The sequence below is a fragment of the Emydura macquarii genome, unplaced genomic scaffold (assembly GCF_026122565.2).
Source record: "Emydura macquarii macquarii isolate MOO-44397 ecotype Brisbane River unplaced genomic scaffold, CSIRO-AGI_Emac_v2 contig_2423, whole genome shotgun sequence".
NCBI classification, from domain to species: Eukaryota; Metazoa; Chordata; order Testudines; family Chelidae; genus Emydura; species Emydura macquarii.
This window is the reverse complement of record NW_027132560.1, coordinates 4,639-26,285: the sequence shown is the minus strand read 5'-3', so window position 1 is coordinate 26,285 and position 21,647 is coordinate 4,639. Positions and strand designations below refer to the sequence as shown.

The 21,647-nt window shown below is 41.4% G+C and overlaps 1 protein-coding gene and 1 long non-coding RNA gene across 2 annotated transcripts; both read right to left on the bottom strand.

Moving 5' to 3' along the window:
- Positions 1–1,980: 1,980 nt before the first annotated feature.
- LOC137162520 (butyrophilin subfamily 2 member A1-like) lies at positions 1,981–13,198 on the bottom strand. The gene is made up of 12 exons (XM_067562406.1): positions 12,952–13,198; positions 11,788–12,069; positions 10,146–10,253; positions 9,494–9,514; positions 8,037–8,057; positions 5,961–5,981; positions 5,471–5,491; positions 5,014–5,034; positions 4,524–4,544; positions 4,056–4,076; positions 2,467–2,487; positions 1,981–2,015 (listed from the first exon to the last, which is right to left on the bottom strand). Exons 1-12 carry the CDS (start codon positions 13,196–13,198, stop codon positions 1,981–1,983), a joined length of 840 nt encoding a protein of 279 aa, XP_067418507.1.
- A 2,123-nt stretch (positions 13,199–15,321) lies between these two features.
- Positions 15,322–20,859, bottom strand: LOC137162519 (uncharacterized). Its single transcript, XR_010922390.1, has 3 exons — positions 20,469–20,859; positions 15,659–15,773; positions 15,322–15,385 (listed from the first exon to the last, which is right to left on the bottom strand). It is a non-coding gene; the product is annotated as an uncharacterized lncRNA (long non-coding RNA).
- Between the last annotated feature and the right edge of the window lie 788 nt (positions 20,860–21,647).

The window sequence follows — 21,647 nt, the reverse complement described above, 5'->3', positions numbered from 1 at the left end:
TCATGAATCTTTTCGGGGTCAGAGACACAATCATTATTTGAAAAGATTTACAATTATGAAGAAAAGTTAAGTTACAAATATGTATACTTAGATAAAATGATTTGGGTATTTGCTCTTTCTCTGGTTAGTAGAAACAAATCTATTGAGAGAGATTCATGTCTTACCGCAAAGGTGAAAAGGTTCATTCCCCCCCTTTTTTTTATATATTACATGTTTTTATTATATTAGGTTGTCATTGTTAAGGTAAAGAATGAGTGATTATTTCTATTCAAATCTCTATTTTATTTATATGACATTTATGTCTTCTGTCTCATTTCTCAGCACTGTCAGTACTAAAGTTAAGACTGAGAGCTCATTTCGATTTAAACCTCTTTCTTATAATTGTTTATTGCATTTTCCAAATTATCTTTTGGTGTGAAAATTATCAATCTTAACCTTACCCCACATTAAACGAATAAATCAAGACGTGTGCATGCACAAACACACCAAAACCCCCACCCTGATAAAGATACAGTTATGTAGAAAGTTGTAGCTGTGGAAAGAGAGGAAAGGACACTTACCAAATGCTGCCATAAGTTTCACTTTAAAAATATGGAAATAAATATTAATGATTATTGAGAGCTTCCTTCTGCATTAATACACAGTAAAGGACTGAAATTCATGGGGGTGTGGAGGGCTGTGTCTGAGTTATATGGAAGTCAGGCAGAAAGAATTGACAATCAATTATATTTTGGCTCTAATGACTCAAAACAAGCTTAATTTGAAAGCTGGAAAATAGCTCTGAATTTCTTTCCTGTCTGCGCAAAAACAAAGCATTTATTAACTGTGTTTCCACAGTGGCACTTTTGATAGGGCTCATCCGCGTAGTGTCAAACCTCAGATATAACTTTCTTCTTTTACAAGCTAAAGTTCTTTTGTACTAAGTTGTCAGTATTAAGGTAAAGATGCGAGATTACAACTCATTTTTTGTTCATTAAAACACTTCAGATTACATTTTGCTTTGAAAGTCCTCAGGTTTAGTCTTTCCCTAATTTCTTTTAAAAAGTTACTCTAAAAATGAAACAACTCCAGAAATTAAAGAAACAAATCACCCATATGAGGTATCACAACATTATGTAAAAATTTTCTGATCAGACTTACCATTTTCTGCATTGTGTTTCCCATCAAAGAAAGAAAGAAAGAAAGAAATTATTTTGTTAGAAGTTTCCCTTTATTTCATTTTATCTTCAGTATGACACTAAGGATGAGAGATTATTTTTATTAAACCTCCTCTTCAGGAAGTCAGACTAGATAATCGAGTCTTCCCTTCAGCTATTAAACTCTGTGAATCAAAATGATCAATTTTTCAAAGTACCTTTTGGTGTCAGATTCATCCAGTTTATTCTTTTCCCAAATTTTATGAAATTACATTAAACAAAGAACCCCCACTGCTCAAAAAAAGGAAAATTTAAAAGGAAACAACTCCACAACAATGAAGCAAATTCCCTCATCAGGATCCAATTTTGTACAAAATATTTCTTGTTAGAGGAAAGATAATGACACTTAACAATTTCTATATATCCTTTGCATAAAAATTATTATATTTTTGTTACCCATTTCCCTTTTCTTATGATTTATTTCTCTTTATCATCAGTTTGACAGTGAAAGCTGAGAGATTTAACTTGTCCTCAAAATGCCAGATTAGAGGATCCAGTGGTTCCTTCTGTTCTTAAACTTAGTGACTCTATGACTCTATTGCTTATCAATTTCTCAAATTTGGTGGGAAATTTATCCAGTTTAGTCTTTCCCCACATTTTATAAAGTTACAATAATACTCCCCTAAAAAAAGAATAATAAATAAAAGCAAGGAAGCAAACAATAAAAAGAGGTTTAATATGGCCACAAAATTCTAAAAGTTAAAATTAAAAGAGAACAATCCTACAATAATTAAACAAGCTCCCACATGAGCATTTGGTATGAAAATTTCTTGTCAGAGGAAGGTTAATGACACTTACCAATTTCTACATCTTGTTTGCCTAAAAATTAAACAGAAATACACATATTGTTCATTAGGCGTTTCCCTTTTCTTATGTTTTATTTCCCTGTATCATCAATATGACAGTGAAGGCTGAGAGAAATCAATCTCCTCTTCAGGACATCAGACGATAGAGGATCCAATGATCCCTTCTGGTTTTACACTCGGTGACTCTATTGCTTATCAGTTTTTAAATTAGATTTTCGTGTGAAATCTATCCAGGTTTGAGTCTCCCCACATTCTTTCAAGTCACACTACACACCCAACCAAAGAAACAGTAATAATGAAAAACAAGCACACAAACACACAAAAACAGGTTAAATATTGCAACAACATTTTAAAAGTGGAATTTAAAAGCAAACAATTTCATACCCAATTTAAACAAACTCCCACATGAGGATCCAATTTGGTATAAAAGAAATTCTTGTCAGAGGAAGGATAATGACACTTACCAATTTCTGTATCTCGTTTACCTAAAAATGAAACAGAAATACACATATTGTTTGTTAGGTGTGTGATGATGTCTAGATTAGGGGTGACCATTTCTAATATTATTGATATCAATATTGCTAAATTACAATAATTCGTACAAGATATGCCATGTCAGGTACCAGTGGAAAAGTCATGATTCGCTGAGATTGATAAGCACCTTTCTATGTGTGTCTCAGTTTTGTGTTATGAGTTCTAAAGATGTCTGGTATATTTGTATTTCAAACTTGTGTTGGGTTTCTGGGTGACACCCCAGACCGGATGGTAGCAGCACTAAGCCTGTTTAATGGCCCATGAAGGGAACTCACAGGTACAATGAGCCCAGTGAAAGAACCCAGGGGCTACACCTTATGAGTCACCAGGACATGTAAGAACATGCCTATGGACAGGGGACTCTGAATCTTTTCCATGCCATGTGCTTTGTGGCTGTGTTTGGGACAAGCTGCATGGGAAAAGGACATAAAAGGCAGCTGCACCATCCCCATCTTGTCTTCATTCCTGCTTCCTACCTCTGGATCAACTCGTCTACAACTGAAGCTGTGAAACAAAGGACTGAGACCCATCCAGGTACTGGAGGTACAACAGAGGGACTGTACAAGCCTGCAATTCCACAGTTCTACTCAGAATCTAATATCTATGGACTTTTAAGTCATTTTTATGTAGCTAATTGCTTTATCCATTTAACATCTCTCTTCTTATTTCTTTCCTTTTTAAATAAACCTTTAGTGTTAGTTACTGAAGGATTGGCTGGCATCCTGGTATTTCGGGTAAGATCCAAACTTATATTGATTTGGTAACGTGCCTGACCCTTAGGGGTTCAAGAGAACATTTTTGGTAAAGGGAATAGAGTTTTCATAACTTCTCTCTTTACTGGACCTAGCTGCTAATTGGGGGCCAGAGACTGAAATGCAATAAACGAGGCTGTGTGTTTCCTGTTGTAGCTTCATGATAATCAGTGTGGGGGATCAGAAGCACTGTTAATAACTGGTTGGGGAATCTAACTGCAGTGTCACCCGCCAGTCTGGGAGAATCTGCTCTCCTTTTGCAGCCTGTCTTGATCTTGGAATTTGTAGGTGGCCTACCCGAGGCACAGATGGGTCACCAGGTATTTCCCTTTCTTATCTTTTATTTCTTTTTATCTTCAGTACGACAGTAAAGGCTGAGAAATTACTTCTATTCAATCTCCTTTTAAGACGGTCAAACCAGAGGACCTGGTCATCTGTTCTGGTCTTAAACTCTGTGACTACACAACTCTATTGCTTATCGATTTTTCAAATTAGCTTTTGGTGTAACCTGAAATTCATCCAGTTTAGTTTTTCCCCACATTTTATAAAGTTACATTAGAAAACATACCTCCACACCCCGCCAAAAGAATTATAATACTAATAATAAAAAAGCAAGCAAACAAACAAACAATAAAAGGTTTCATATTGCAACTATTTTAAAAGTTCAATTAAAACCAAACACCTCCACAACAATTAAACAAACTCCCACATGAGGATCCAAATTTGTACTAAAAGTATCTTGTCAGAAGAAGGATAAAGACACTTACTTATTTCTTGATCCCGTTTTTCTAAAATATAAGGAGAAATAAATATATATGTTTGTTATACATTTTTCTTTCCTTATGTTTTATTTCTCTTTATCATCAGTACGACAGTGAAGGCTGAGAGAAATCATATTCCTCTTCAGGACGTCAGATGAGAAAGGGACCAGTGACTCCTTCTGGTCTTAAACTCTGTGGCACTATTTCTTATCAGTTTTTCTATTCAGTTTTTGGTATGAAATCTATCCAGTTATTGTTTCCCCACATGTTATACAATTACACTAACCCCTCCAACAAGGAATAATAATGATTAAAAAAAAGTTAAAAAAAAAAAAAAAAAGGTTACACATTGCAAAAAAAATGTGGACGTTAAATTTAAAAGCAAACAACTCCTCAACAATTAAACAAAGTCCCCCATGAGGATCCAATTTGCTAGAAACAATTTCTTGTTTGAGGAAAGATAATGACACTTACCAATTTCTTTATCTCTTTTGCCTAAAAATTAAACAGAAATACACATATTGTTTGTTAGGTGTTTTCCTTTTCTTACGTTTAATTTCGCTTTATCATCAGTACGACAGTAAAGACTGAGAGATTATTTCTATTCAATCTCCTCTTAAGGAGGTCAAAGTAGAGGATCTGGTCATCTCTTCTAGTCTCAAACTCTACCTCTATTGCTTATCTATTTTTCAAATTAGCTTTTGGTGTGAACCGAAATTCTTCCAGTTGCATCTTTCCCCACATTTTATAAAGGTACATTAAAAAATGAACCCTCTCAATCTACCAAAATACTATTATTACTACTAGTAAAACAAGAAAACCAACAATAAACGTTTTTATATTGCAAATATTTTAAAAGTTCAATTTTAAAACAAACACCTCCACCACAATTAAACAAACTCCCACATGGGGATCCAAATTGGTACTAAAAGTATCTTGTCAGAGGAAGGATAATGCCACTTACTTATTTCTTGAGCAGCTTTGTCTAAAATTTAAAGAGAAATAAATACATATTTTTGGTAAGTGTTTCCCTTTCTTATGTTTTCTTTCTTTTTACCATCAAGACAACAATGAAGTCTGAGAGAAATCAAACTCCTCTTCAGGATGTCAAACGAGAGAGACCAATGGTCCCTTCTTGTCTTAAAATCTGTTACTCTATGACTCTATTATTTATCAGTCTTTCAAATTAGCTTTTGGTGTGAATTGTTTCCCCACATTTTATAAAATTACACTAACCCCTCCAAAAAAGAATAATAGTAATAAAAAGCAAGTAAACAGACCAAAGGAAGTTTCATATTGCAACAAAATTGTAAAAGTTAAATTTAAAAGCGAACAGCTCTACCACAATTAAACAAAGTACCCCAGGAGGATCCAGTGTGGTAAAAACAATTTCTTGTTAGAGGAAGGATAATGGCACTTACCTATTTCTTTATCTCGTTTGCCTAAAAATTAATCAGAAATACACATATTGTTTGTTAGGTGTTTTCCTTTTCTTATGTTTAATTTCTCTTTATCATCAGTACGACAGTAAAGACTGAGAGATTATTTCTATTCAATCTCCTCCTAAGGAGGTCAAACTAGAGGATCTGCTAATCCCTTCTAGTCTCAAACTCTACCTCTATTGCTTAACAATTTTTCAAATAAGCTTTTGTTGTGAATGGAAATTCTTCCAGGTTCATCTTTCATGACATTTTATAAAGGTACTTTAAAAAGGAAACCCCTCAATCTACCAAAATACCACTATTACTACTAGTAAAGCAAGAAAACAAACAATAAAATGTTTTCATATTGCAAATATTTTAAAAGTTCAATTTTAAAACAAACACCTTCACCTCAATTAAACAAACTCCCACATGGTGATCCAAATTGGTACTAAAAGTATCTTGTCAGAGGAAGGATAATGCCACTTACTTATTTCTTGAGCAGCTTTGTCTAAAATTTAAAGAGAAATAAATACATATTTTTGGTAAGTGTTGGTAAATGTTTTATTTCTCTTTATCATCAATAAAACAGTAAAGATTGAGAGATGATATCTATTCATTCTCCTCTTAAGGAGGTTAGACTAGAGAATCTGCTCATCCCTTCTGGTCTTAAACTCTGTGACTCAATGACTCTATTTCATATTAATTTTTCAAATTAGTTTTTGGTGTGAAATTCATCCAGGTTAGTGTTTCCCCACATTTTATATAGTTACATAAAAAAAAACGCACCCCACAAAGAAAGAATGATAATAATAAAAAACAAGTAAGCAAAAAAACCAAAAGAGGTTTAATAACGCTAAAAAAAAAAATTAAATTTAAAAGCGAACAACTCCACAACACTGAACAAACTCCCTGTGATGATGTATATCATTTTAAATCCATGCCCTTTGGACTTCACAAGGCTGCTGCCACTTTCAAGCCACTGATGGACGGAGTGGCCACATACATCCTACGCAGCCACCTACATTAACTATATCATCATCTACAGTGAGAGCTGGGCCAAGCATATGAAGCATGTTGCTGCGGTATTACGAGCTCTCAAAGAGGCAGGTTAGATGGCCAAGCCATGTCGCCTGGCCTACCAAGAAGTCACTTATCTAGGGTATGCTGTGGAGGGGAAGGGCAGACAGCGCAACTGCAAACTTTGTTGGAAGAACTCCAATCCCTAGTGAGCTGCCCTGTCCCTTCCACAAAGAAGCAAGTCTGGCGGTTTAATGGGATTAGTGGGATACTATCCACTGTTCATCCCAAACTTAAGTACCATGGCTGCCCCTTTGACACACCTGGTTAAAGACACTGCACCCAAAAAGGTCCATTGGACTAAAAGCTGTGACAAGGCATTTAGGGTATTAAAAGACCCATTGACCCAGCAGCCAGGAGAATTCCAATCAGACTTCTAAAAGTCCTTTATTCTCCAAAGAGATGTGTCTGATATCAGACTCAAGAATTTGAAGGAGGAGAACACCCTGTTCTCTATTTCATCAGAACGTTGTTCACACAAAGGTAGCCTACTCGATTGATGGGAAGGAGGCCTTGGAGGTGAAATGAGCCGTTGATGCCCTAAGCAATTATCTGTGGGGACAGCCCTTCCACTTAGTAACTGACCATGCCCCACTCCACTGGCTGAACTAATTATACACCATAACCCAGGTAATATGCAGCGGTATCTCTCAATGCAGCCATGTAGCTTTCAGCTGGCACATCATTCAGGCACAGAAAACAAATATGCTGACTTCTTATCACAATATGGAGGGGACACACAGTGGCCCAGGACACCACAGCCCAAAGTCTGAGGGGAAGACTGTGTGAGGGGGTAGTATACAAACCTACCCTTGGCCTGAAGGGTGAAAGGATGGCACTGGGCCCAGGTAACCCTGACCCTCCAGCCCTGCAGATCATGCTCCAACTGGAGAAAGGGGTGAAAAGGAGTAATCCAGCTCAGAAGGGAGAGGCTGGGGATGACAGACATACCCGGAAGGCTTCTGACAAGAACATAAGAACGGCCATATTGGGTCATACCATTGATCCATCTAACCCAGTATTCTGTCTTCCGACAGTGGCCAGAGAAGCCTTCCAACAAGGCTGCCAGAGAAGTCTCCCCAAGGGACTGACTGTACGCTTAGCCTGGTTGGGGCTGATGGTTTGATTATCTTTTCTTTTTCTTTTCACCTTATCTTGGACTGGAATCTGGAGGAGAACAGCAGATGGTAGGATGTAATGCAGGGAGGGCGACTCAGAGGACCACTTTGGGGACCAGACATTGTTGCTCCTCTATTTGGGTCAGAGCCAGGTGGAGTGGATGGGCCTGGGCTCCCCTACCACTGCTTGACTCCCTGCTCCTCTGATTAAAAGAGGACCTGGACAGCAAGACCTGCCCACCGGCAGGGGGCACTAAGTGTACTAACCACTAGGTCACCAAATCCAGCGATGACTCAAATTACACTCCCACGTGAGGATCCAATTTGATATAAAAATTTCTTATCAGAGGAAGGACAATGACACTTACCAATTTCTAGATCTCGTTTCCCTAGAGAATAAACAGAAATACATAGAAAAGTTTAGGAGTTTTTCTTCCTTTGTGTGTTCTTTATCATCAATACAAAAATTGAGGCAGCGTGATTATTTCTATTTAACTTCTTTTCTATCTTCTTCCCACACCCCAAATAACATTGTGCTGTGAAGTTTATCTAATTTAGACTTACTCCAAATTTTATAAAACTGGACTCTGTCAAGGGGCCACACCCCATCACAGACAGGAAAAGACGAAAACTCCTCTGGGCTCAAGTGGTATTAACCAGGCGTTGCTGCAGGGCCTGCTCCACTTGGAGGACATGATCTTGAAAGGGAGAGTTTGTCACAGGAAGGGGGTGGCAGGCCGGAGGAAGGCTGCTGGAACTCAGAGGTAGGTGATTCTTGCAACAGAGCCGCTGGTAGGAAGACAACTTGTGAACGTTTGCTACTCAAAAGGGCGCTTCAGACCAGGTCCAAGCTGACTGCAGTAGGGAGTGGTTGAAGATAAACCCTGTCTTGGAGTCCAGCTGTCCAGACTCCCTCGGCACACACTTCAGGGATAAACACACCTCACCGAGCGTTCACAGTGACACTCAAAGAGCGCTGTCAGAACAGTCGGGTGTATTAGTTACCTGGACACAGCTGCCTAGGAAGTCCTCACATTGTCACAGGGAATGGAAGGTTAAAGCACAGTCTGTTCTGGTCAGCCCAGAGCCCAGCCAAGCTGTAGTGAACCTCACTGTCCTAGCTCTGTCTGTCTCTCTGTCTGTCTGACCCTCTTGGTCAGACCCCAGGTGTCAGTCCCGACTCCTTCCAGCAGCCACCATCTATTCCCCACCTCACAACTCTCCAGTCCTTTGCTACTTCAGCTGGGGGATGTTGCTCAGCTTCCCTGCTCAGGTGGGGGGAAATCCATCTGCCTCTGGGGTCATTGGTTGCTAGGAGCCAATGTCCAGGTGACTGGATTTGCCATGGTCTTCTCAGATGCTTCATCTATATGGGGACCCAGACAGCCAGGCAGCACCTGTACTCCTTTCCCCCCTACTGGGTAACAATGCTGAATATAGGGTAAACTGAGGCACCCGTGCTTGATAAACATATTACAGAAAATTCCCATCTCAGCACACCTTCATTAACAAGCCAGACCTCTATAGACTCTTGTGAAAATCTCTGAGATTGAGATCTCGTCTGCACTGAAAACTAGACATAGCCACACGTGCCTCTGCTGAGCTCTTTCCCTAATTAGAAGGACTTTAGGGGAAAGGGTCTCTGGAAACACCCAAACAGACCCTAAAAGGTTCAGCCCATCACACACACACTAACCTCTTCCCCCTGCCCACCCTAAAACACGCACAAAAATAAAAATAAAACAAAGAAACAACCAAGCCTATATACAAATGTTTAAATATCGTCAAAAATTGCATTTGTGGAAAAAGGAAAATAGAAACTTACCAACTTCTCCAGTGAGTTTCCCTTGAAAAATACAGAAATAAACAAATTATTCTCATCTCGTGCTTCCTGAGAGTTAGAACACGACATGCTCTAGTAACACAATTCATTAGGAGCATAGAGGGACATGTCCCATTTATTTGGAAACTGGGCAGATATTCTTTATGGATTAAGTGAACTGAGGCATGGACAGGGATGTCTGAGTCATGTAAAAGTTGATATGACTTTTTTCCCCTCTGACTGAAGAACAAATGTGTCATTTACTGATTTACCACAGGGCGTTTCTATAGGGCTCATCACTGTAATGTCAAGGTGCACTACACTTTATTAGCAATAAAGAGATTTGAAGTACACCTATGGGAGCCTAGGCTTTGCAGAACCTTGTCTCAAGTGATACCAGAGACAGACAGCTGTAACCTCCTGAGAACTGGGAAAGAGGGGGAGATGGAGGACCAAGCAGAAAATAGCTGTGTCTGCTGTGATCTGATTGTCTGGTTCACTTTCTATTCTCTCTGCCCCCACACCTATTCTTCTTCTTTATTAGGATAAGATCAGCAGGTCACACATTCTTTTCATGTTCAATTCCTAAATTTCTCTTATTTATTTATTAGAATATGACCTTTATGTACAATATATTTCTCCCTCTGACAGTTACCTTTTGTTTTAAAGTGATAAATAACGAGGCCAATCAAACAAACAAACAAAACCATCAGGATCAAACTCAGAGCCACCAACCAGGGATTCACCCTTGGGAAAAAGGGATCTGAAAAACAAAACGCCCAGGACTTTCCTTAGTTTGGAAGCTGTAACTGAAGGCAGATGTTTTTATTTCATACAAATACATAGATAGTGCCCAGCAGGATTTGTGCAAGACAATAGTGAAAGAATGGCCATGTGTGTACTACACAAAAGACCAGAAACTGATCTTAAAAATGGCTCCAGCCAACACAGCTTTAACACTGATTTATCCTTGAAAAAAACGGCCTGCTTTGATTCATTCCTATTCAGAGGGCTGTAGACTTCAGGGACAATTATCTGCCCATAAAACCCATTGATTTCAATAGAGTTACACCAAATAATTTGTTCCTTAGTGTTCAGCAACATTCAGAAATTGCCAGACTAATGAGAATATTTTTGAAAAATCTGCCATTATCCTCAAATAGTTGGAGAAATCACAATCACAATTCCTAAAGATATTTATGCAGCAAACTAACTAATTTTCATTTGCTGGTCTTATGTTCACAGTGATTCAGTCACAGACTCATAGACCAATATGATCATCTGCTCTGACTCCTGCACAACGCAGACTACAGAACCTCACCCACCCACTCCTGTAATAGATCCCTAACCTATGACTGAGTTATTTCAGTCCTCAGATCACGGTTTAAGGACTCCATGATGGATATAACCAGGATAGGCTTTTCAAATGTGCCTAAGGCCTTCTCTGCACATGGTTTGTGCTCTGATTTAGTGAAACTGGGGCCATCATCTTATGGAGTCATTTTTAAATTGGTTCAAGACTTGACAACCTTTGTGGGTTCCACCAATTTATATAAATTACTGCACAAAACCTTAAATAATAAATCAGCCTAATAGTGCCCTGCCTCCATTTAGCTAAAGTCAGTAAGGAATTGACTCAAGATAAATCTATATAGGGCACTCTAAAACTTGTATGAGCGCTCACCCAACCAAGTGGCACTGATTAACTTAATAGTTAATAAGTGCAACTTTTGTGTGTAGACCAAGGTAAATGGAGTCCCTTTGTGGATCTGGACCAAAGTGACTCAAGGAGCACAAGTCCCATTGAAAGTCAGTAGAAACAACATCATCATATGATTTCGGTGACATTTCACACAAGTAATCAAGAATGAATTGGTGCAGAGACAAGATCACAAAGAAGCCACATTACAAAATTTACCCATTTAAAAAAATCATGAATATGAATTTAAGGTTGAAGGAACATCTTGTGTCAGTGCATTGAGTGAAAGTTTCTTCTAAAAAATGATGGAAGGTTTGTGTGTGTGTGTGTGTGCGCACGCACAAGAACTAGAATATCAGGAAAATCAGACTTAATATTAAACTTACATGAAATCTAAAGTGTTCATAGTCTTAATACTCCCAATTAAGGGAATCAGGCTGCCTAAACTGTGACCCTGTAAAGATACCAGCCTCCTATCTTCTTTCTTTGTATGTGGATTATGAAATACCCAGCACAGATGTTTCAGTTCTTTTCTTCCTATGTCATGTGTTGTTTCTAGCGATGGTGAGTTCAGGGTGGGATTTGAATGGTAACTAACCTGCTATATAAACTGCCGATTCCTTGTCTTGATTGAGAACGGTGTTTCTGATGCAACAGGACAAGTTTTGGTTTGACTGTTCTTTTATAACGATAGCTGTTTCTGTGTCAAACAGGTTGTTATCCCCTCGGGATTTTGTTTCAGAGAGTGATGGTAAATGTCGCCCATTGAGCCCTTCCCACAGCACCTCAGGCTCTGGGTACCAACCAGCTGATCGACAAACCACACGGATCCCTCCATCTTGGTGACCCTCCACAGAGATGAGAGGAGCAGAGCCTAGAGCTAAGGGGGAAATACATAAAGGTGTTAATTCCATGAATTAATTCATAAGGCATAAGGGAGGAGAGACAGTTTTTGGATCCCTTACTCACTAATTCATGTGGGTAGCCAGTTGAAGGGATAAATGGATACTGAAATCTCTGGAATCCCAATGCTCATGGACACACAAAAATGTGAAGAAATATTTAAAATAATAGCACTGAGTCAGTGGGAAATATTGTCCTCTCAACACAAGAGCAACTGAGTGCTCAGCACCTTTGGAGATATAACCCCTGCATTTAGATACCTGAATGGGATATGAACTTTTGGAAAATCTGATAGTAAGTGTATAGGATATATATATTTATTGTAAAAAAAAAAAAAATTAATTGGCTTGAGGGTATTAGTGTCAAAGCAGTGTGGGAGAAAGATCCGTCTTGCCTAAGAGTGGGAAATACATAACTCCCCACCACCACCATCACCATTATACAGTCTCAGCAAATAAGAAGGCTGCATCTGATTTCAGCTACACTCCTAAGTAACAACCAGTAGTGAACCAATAAGAAGGCCATAAAAGTCTGGCAATCGCACCATAGACACACATCCTAGAAATGCCTGCAGAGCAACTGGAAGGCCATATTTGCCCATAAGTTCTATCCCCCTTAACTGAAGACCCCTTTTGGAGTCAATCAAGATATGGCAAAAAATGGGTTTCGGCATTGTGAAAATGTTTTTAATAACATGTTGGGAAGACTGTCAGTATATTTTCCCAAGTGGGTGTTTGCTCAAATTTAGATACACTCTATTATTGTGAAATATTTCACAAGCAGGGAGTCAACGTTTTTCTAATAGTAAAGAATAAAGCCTGCAGACCACGCAAAGATAAAACTATCACAAAACACTGACCTGCTACCTTTAGTTCCAATACGGTTTCTTCATACAGAGTACCCTCTTGAACAAAACAGAGGTATTGTCCTTCATCAGAGGGTCTGATATTGAGAATCTTCAAGGGAACATTTCCATCTGTGAGTCCAGCTGTCAAAAGCTCTGTCCTTCCCCGATACTCTGGCATCTGCCCTTCATCCTGATCCATCCCATCACGATACAGGTGCACAAAGGATAAAAACTCAGACCGGAACCATCTCACCTCCATATTTGCAGCACTCATTCTGGGGGACAGGTCACAGGGCAACACAGTATCCTGACCCAGGATGGCAATGACAGAGTCACGGGGTCCAATCACTGTGAACTTTGCTGGAAAATGCACCAGGACAACAACAAAAGTAGCTCAGAGGAAGGTGGGAATTGGATAGGAAGGACACATCCAACAGGTTTCATTTCCAAAAAGTTCAGGCAGAGGCAGACAGCCAGCATGGAAAATTTCAGCCTGAATGTTTAAAAGACATTCAGTGCTGACACAGGGTAGGAAGCTGAAGAGGGGTGTGTTCAGTCCATGGCACAGTCACACATCAGGGAAACTGAAGCAGAGAAGTGGGAATGGACGTGCTAGATGTGTAGTTGAGACACGCTTCCGATTCAACAACCTGTTTTCCTAAGTGCTGTCAAATTGACATGCATCCTGACATTGCTGGGCATGAAATTTGCTGGGCCTCAAAAGGGCTGGTGGGGGCCATATTTGGTGTTCTTTCACCACGATGCTCCTGAGACAGAGCCCTATTGCTACAGCTAATTCTTGGACTATTATGGTTCAATACTTCATATGATCAAGAGACCAAATAACACACACACTCTCCTTCCAGGAAGCAATTAATATCTCGCAGCATACTCACCTTACACAGAAGGCGTGCTTCAGAAATACACTCCCCCAAACCACTTATATTTATATCATGACAGTTTTCTTTCACCATGGTGTTCCTGAGACAGAGCCCTATTGCTACGGCCAATGGCTGGTCTATTATGGTTCAATACTTCATATGATCAAGAGACCAAATAACGGAACTTAACCAAATGTGTTGCCTAAAGAGAAAAGAGTTCACTACGAAAAGGAGGCACACATATCCTTTCTCCTGGAAGCAATTCTCATCTTGTAGCATGCTCACCTGACACAGAAGGTGTGCTTCAAAAACACACTCCCCAAACCACTTATATTTATATCATGGCAGTTTACAAGTTCATACATCATCTACAATCCAAACCACCAGTTCCTCAACATGTTCTATAACTTCCTTATCTCTGTTTTGGACACCATATTCCAAACCAGCGGAGTGTAGAGGTACATCCAGTATATATATATATAATGCATATTATAGGACTACCGTGCACATAATACCTAACAATATGGTGCATACTGCACCTAACATATATGTATTAGCTAACAGGCTCAATAAATAAGTCACATGACCATGTGTTCTTCTTCTCTTCAATATGTGTCCATCCAATGCTTTAGCCACCCGTGACAATCTTTTAAAAATACTTGTTTGAAGAAAGAGCCCAGTACACTGTTACAGAAGCAAATAAAATAACCCAGCAGCAAAACAATCAGAGCAAACATTTAATAATGAAGGTGTTCATTTTGCTGTGTGGTTACATTTACACACTGTGAGTTGTTCCATTGACTGTGAGTTAAGCATGTTGTTAAGACATTTCAGGGTACTAAATAAATCCTCTAAGAAACAGCAGACACAGTGTGGATTCTTACCTGATTCCATCTTGTGAACATAAAAAGTAAGGAAGAAAATTATAAAACCAGGGAGAGCGGAGCTGGCTCTGCAGCTGTGGCAGAATGAGAGAACCTTCATCTTCACTGCAACTTGATCTAGACAACAGGAAGAAGGAGGAAAAAAACTTATACTGAACATAACTCTCGTTAACATCACATCATTAACGTCAAACATTACAGAGGACGCATTAAATAAAAAAGGAATACATACACTGTTAAGTGAACTCTTTCATATTATGGAGTTAGAACAGCCAGCCATTAATTAAAGTCGAAAATATGTTTCCTATGTGAGTCTGATTTTGTCCCATCCCTACAAAATCCACATTAAAAAATTGGTAATAATTCCATTAAAAAAAAAAAAAGGAATGAGAAAGTGTATGTGCGTGTGCGTGTGTGTGTGTGTGAGAGAAAGAGAGAGAGATATAAGTGATTCTTACATATTTTTTTAACTATTTCTTTTCTTTCAACATATCACAGGTAAAAGGATTCAGTCCCATAACCAGAGCTATTAAATAGCAGGGATGACAAAGAAAGAGGATCCCCCGTAGAGTTGGATTTGCATGAGTTTGTAACTTACTTTACAAAACAGAAACTTACCATACATTAATTCATATCAAATCTCCCTTTGAATGCATGGAGAACAGGATCAGGTCCAGTTTTCTTGAATAAAATATAAGAGGAAAGAAATAAATTGGTAAATCCAATAGCCAAAATAGTTTGGTGTTAAATTACAATGAAAGGAGAATCAAAAATAAATCATATATCATTATGAATATAGAGTTCAAAAGAAAAGTTTATACTCAGAGTAAGAAAAATTTATCCTGGGATTATTGGATCATTTTGCCGTTACTAATTCACCCCAGGTCAGGAATAAATGTCTACTAGGAAATATCAGAGAGCAATGGAGATGGCATTCAAGCAACAGAAGCTCACCTACCTGATCCTGGAAATAAGCTTTGGAACAGTTTTGAGATCTCAGGTTTTCTAAACTCCTCATCCTTTCTCCTCGAGTAAGTTTACATTTTCAGTGACTATTTCAGTTACGAGGCTGCAAAATTAATTCTTGTCTTTATTTTTTGTCGGACACTGAAGAGAAATGCGCCTGCCTGCATGGCTTTACCAAGATAGGAAGCGAAAATAGAGAAGTAACTGGAATGAGGTGGGGCTTTCAGTCCTTATCTCATCCTCCTTATGCTTTGGGGAGAAGGATCGTCTCTCCAAGAAGCCCTCCTAGGGTGTTAGTGTTGATGGCAGCAGACTCAGCTTTCAAGTGCCCCAATCTGGCTGAAGGCAAGAACTCCAGCTACTTCCCAAAGCCCCAAGCAGTATTTAACTAATTCTGTGTCCCTGCCACCCCCACATCTGTCTGTGTCCAGCCCAGTTATTAATTCTGCCTCCTGCCAAGCCCCCACATCTGCCCCTCAGCTCCACATCAGTCTGAGCTCTGTGTGTCTGTGCCTTTCCCCCAGCGTGCCACGTCCCAGCGCTGAGCTCAGCCAGCTGGCCTGGAGCCACCAGGCAGGGGTCCAATCAGCTGGGCCCCACAGAGAACTGACCCAGCCCAACCGGGACTCTGGCACCAGCCTGGCTGGGGGCATTTTCTATGTTCAAATCAGACCCGCCCATGTCAGCCTTGTCCCACATCACTGTCCTGTATTTCCTATTCTCCCCCACCCCAGCACTGCCCACCAGCCTGTGCCAGGGATGGACTTGGGTACCCAGCTGGATGGCACTGGGGGTGTGACCAACATCACAGGATTTAGGACAATCCGAGATATTTTTAACTGACTTGAGAAAAAAATATTTGGGGGAAGTTTGTTTCTGTGTCAACTTCCTGCCTTTCACCATTGAACCCCCGGCTCCCAACACACACACAAACCATGTCACTGAGGGAGACTTCCCCCAGGAACTGAAGGATGCCAATTAAGCAGGGATGGTTTCTGTTTGTAATTAACTTTTCCACTTGGTATTTTTAACCTAAGGAAAAATATTTGTCCTTGTTTCGTTTGGTCCATTTGCCCTGATAGCTGTGTTGTGTTGTGTTGGGGCAGGGTTCTGGTTTCCCTTCTCAGGGGCGCTGCCCTTTGTGACATACTGGGCTTGAGAGGTGCTGCTGATGGGTAACTTGAGCAACTGATTGGACCTAAACTCAGTGCAGCAGGGGAGGTAGCTGTGGGTGTGCGTTTCCCCACTAGGAAACTTAGGTTCTTTTAAGGCCTCCAGGATCATAAGAGCTGAGCGATACACAAATCTTCAGTGTATTTATCCTCACACCAGCCTTGTGAAATAGGGAAACATTCTCACCCCTTTTCACAGATGGGGGTTGAGATCTAGAGAAATGAAATGACTTGCCTGAGGCCACACAGAAATTTCCACAACACAGAGAATATAACCAGGGTCACAAGTCTCAGGTTCACGCCATGACCACTGGACAATCCTTCCTCTGAAGTTCCAGATCCTCCTTATGCAGTTCTAGCCCTTGTGCTTGACTTAGTGTATGTAGTTGTGTTAGGGAAGAGGCGACATTCAACGCACTGTAAACTTGCTGGGGCAGATCTCAGCAGCGCTGCTGAGCTATGAACTTTACGCCAGCTGAGGATCTGCCCAGAACTGTTTTCCCAGCAATAAATAAATAAAAGGTAAACCAGGGGACTTTAAATTTAAATTTAGGATCCTTCCAGTACAATCATTCAAGATAATAGTCAGAGTCTCAGCCCTTATGAAGGTCTGCGGAGAAAGTTATGGAGGCACTGCTAGTTATTTCATATGTATGAACAAAATTTCTGTCCCCCAGACAGAATGAGGAAGACGCTTCTGGGTGGTTGTGAGCTGGTCTGGGTCCCATGCGCTGGGTGAGTGAGGACAGGAGAGACAAAAGAATCCTGTAGGAGAGTAAAGAGTTAGAAGCTGGCCAGGGCATGGGGTTATGGCACGGGCAAACCTTGTTTCTGTTATTTGGTGTGAATTCTAGCTAGAGTCTGTTCTCTCTCTTCTTTTGCTCCCTTCCTGGCCATCTGCACAAGGAATGAGGCTAACAAATAACTATTCCCTCTCCTGCTCAAGGCCTTTTGACGGGAAGAAAGCATTATCTTCCTTCTCCCCTTGGCACACCTTTATTTCAAAGAATGTTAGTGTAAAATGTACAGGTTTTAAGGTGATGTGCCTGCCCTCTGCATGGTAATCCTGTAAACAACAAACAGGGGCGGGTATAATTGTATTCATTACGTAGTTGTTAATATTCATTTATAGGTGTCAATGTAACCAAATAAGGGTCTAGGGAGAGTTGCTGGAAATGTATACAGCTACATGCTGTTGTGGATAAAAGGATTGTAAAGTAACCCTCTTGTTACTCACTCCCGGTGTCGAGGTGGAACGAGCAGGCAATAAAGGTTCCGTCTCCTCAATCCACCCCAGGGACAATCTGTTTGGTTATTTCTAACAAACCCCACCATCCGACTACACATAGCTCCGTGGCTGGAGCAATCACCTAGAAAATGAGCAAGCCCAGTTCCAATCCTTTCTCCCCCAAATCCCAGGGAAGTGTGCTACCACTGGCCTAAAAGTTATAAAGTAGCTAGCAATACTAAAACAACCCCATCCACAGGTTGTGCACAGTGTAGAAAGTGCCTACCTCATTCCCACAAGAATTGCTTCTGGCGGTGGGTTCCCATTCATGGGTTGATATGCAGAAGGAGGCCCCCCCGCCAACCCAGACTTAGGACATGTCTACACATACAGAGCTACAGCGGCACAGACGCACCGATACAGGGAGAGAGCTCTCCTGATGCTGAATAAAACCACCTCTGTGAGCAGCAGAAGCCAGGTCAGCGGGAGCAGCTTTCCCACCGACATAACGCTCACACAATGGCACTTATCTCAGTGTAACTTATGTCGCTCTTCTGGGGGGCGGTATTCACAGCACTGAGCAACGTGAATTATGCTGACATAAACTGCAGCATAGACACAGCCCTAGGCCCTTTTCTTTGACAGAGGGGTGGGCTTAGGACACACCCTGTTGTTAGCATCTCCCACTGACTAGTTTGCATGGCTCCCCAGCCAGCATGCTGGCGCTTGTGAATTGCGTTTTAAGGCATCTGTCTGCATCTGTTCATGGTATAGGGAGACGAGGTGCGTAAGTCAGGCTTTCTGGATCGCAAAGTGCTGTTCTTCATAGATCCTACCCCCAGTCATTTACAGGAGAAGCTCACAAAAGACAAAGTCACACCTGACAAAGAGCGGGGTGTCTCCTTTTTCACCATTTACATCCTATCGTTTAGCTCATGGCCACCCTAGGAGAAAGGGTGTTTTTCTCAATGCGACAGCAAACACGAGGCCGTGATCTCATTGTACAGTCCTAGTGGAGATGAGGCAACTGAGGCTTTCACCTCAGTGTAGCTAATCAAGGTGTCCACTAACCCCTTCCCCAAACACCCTCCAACCCACAGAATTTTTCTTCACCAGTCACACTGAGGTGAAAACACGACTTGCCTTGTCTACACACAGACTGTACAATGAAAGAGAGACACCTGCATCCCAGTGCAGACAAACCCCCAGAGACTGTCTCTCGGCGCCAGTCCCACTCCATGAACACCTCCCTGGAACCCACAGCAATTGCATTTAGGCATCTCCCACCAATGAAATCAATCCATGAAGCCTCACAACCATCCCAGGACAGACAGTCTGTAAGTGAGATTTACTTTTCTCTCATCAGCCCCTCTCACCCTCCAGACTCCAGTTGGTTTGTCTTATTCACTTACTGCTTTTGTCATAACTAGACCAGGCTTCTCAAATGTGGCCACAAGGAGCCACATGTGGCCACCAAGGGCTTTTCTTGTAGCCACAGCATCCTGGGCGGTGATTGGTGGGAAGAAGGCAAAGCAGTGGCTCCTTCCATAGGTCTGCCAGCAGGTGTTGGGCCCTGCCTGCCTCTGGAGCCATAAACACCGGAGGGGCAGGCAGCTGGTGTGAGTTCCCACCTTCCCGGGGGAAAAAGGAGGCTCATCACCCCCCCATCGCCCCTGGCTCCCGCTGCCTCTTCTGGCCCCAGGCTCTGGCCATGCTGCGGCAGGCTCTGTCTCCCGGCTGCGCAGCAGTGGACTCAGTCCCTAGACCCCGGGCTCTGGCTGTGGGGCTTTGGGCCCTGGCTGCGTAGTGGTGGGTGCCGGCCTCAGGCTCATCTCCTCATTGCTCCTAGCCCCCACTGCCTCCCTACCCACCTCCCCAGCTTGCCAGGTCTGAGTTCATCTGCTGGGAAAATTGATATTTGTATGTTTGTTAATATCACTTTTCACAGCCTCCCACCTAAGCACTATGTCTGCTGTGAAAAGTGATATTAACAGACATGCAAATAACCTTTTACTCACTAGCAAGACTAAAAAAAAAAAAAACAAACAAACAAAAAAGCAAAAGAAAAAACAGCAAAAAAGACAAGAATGTGCAAAGCACCTTATTTGTGTTTCTATTCTGTTTTTAGGTCCAGTAAAGATAGAGACAACTGTACATTAATTTTATTATTAAGTCTTAAAAAAACCACTACATCAATATATTGCAATCATTTGGATGTTCTATGTGCACAGTGATTTGTTTTTCCTAATGTTAATTAAGTATTTTAGGAAATATTGTCAGAACAGCCACCAGCAAGAGTGGGTGGTAACACTCTGAGAGCACCAAAAATTTGTTGTGAGAAACCCTGACCTAGACCCAGATCATAGAAAGACTTTGGCATAAAAGGACCATTACTCACCTCAGTCACTTTGACATCAACGGGATGTGAAGAGTTTGCAAAATCTTGGCTCTAATTGTAGCTTTGGGTTTGTCTGATCAGCGTCTCCACAGAGAGCAGCACGACGGGGCCCTCGTCCTCCAGAGGGATAAATGTCAATAATAAGAAAATAAGGTTATCAATGTGGAATTAGAGGCAGGAGGATGTTTGGCTCAATGGGCCAGATTCACCCTGTACTGGCAGAAGGAGAGAGGGAGGCAGTTTGTGACTCTGCTGTTCAGTGGGTGCAGGGGCCGGTGCAGACCTTGGCGCAGGCTGAGGAAGTTCTGAAGCCAGCCAGAGTTGTGTCCCTTCTACATTGGCCCCCGTGTTTCTTGGCCAGTGTGCAGAGTGTCAGAGGCCCAGCTTTACACTGCCCACGTCCTTCTATCCCTCGTCCACCCCCTCCCTCTTCCACCCTGCCCTTCCCAACCCCCTCCATTCCCAGACCTCTCGGGAACACTCCTAGTGCCTGCTGCTGCTGTGAAAGAGGCACCAGAGGCGCCTCTGCTGGAGGGATTCCTCACGCTGTCGGAGGGGCTTTCTCCTTCCCCTCAGAGCGTTTGGCCCAGACTATCTGCCATATGGGACCAGAGCACAGTGATGGATGGGGTCTGACTTTATCAAATGGCCTTTAATGTAGGGTCTACTAGATTTTGAGTGTGAACTGTTCAGAGGGGTTGGGCACCTGCAGCTCCCACTGACTCCCCCTGCAGCTGGGGATTCTGCACAGCCCTGGGACAGTCTCTAGCTGGGAGAGAGAAACTCAGGTGTCCAAAATGAGGCTATTTTGCGGAATTTGGGCCTGAATGTTTTTAATGTTGGTAAGTCATGAAATAATGTGAGATATCCTGATGCTTGGGCTCCTGCTAGGTCTGTTCAATTTCCACTACTTATTATATTTAGGATTGAAAATTGGTACAAGGAGTCAACGGTCATTTCTGATGCATAAGTTTGGACACAACGAGATTGTGGGTTTATGGCGACTGACTTGGCATTGGCCTGATTAGCACTTTGCTTGACATAAGGGAAATGTTGCTTTAAGTGATCTTGTTATTAAGTGACATGTTCATAAGTTGCTATGTGGGACAAAGAGATGTTTTGATCACACAATGTGCTTAAAGATACAGACACCCAAAATGTACTGCCAAGGAGCAGTTA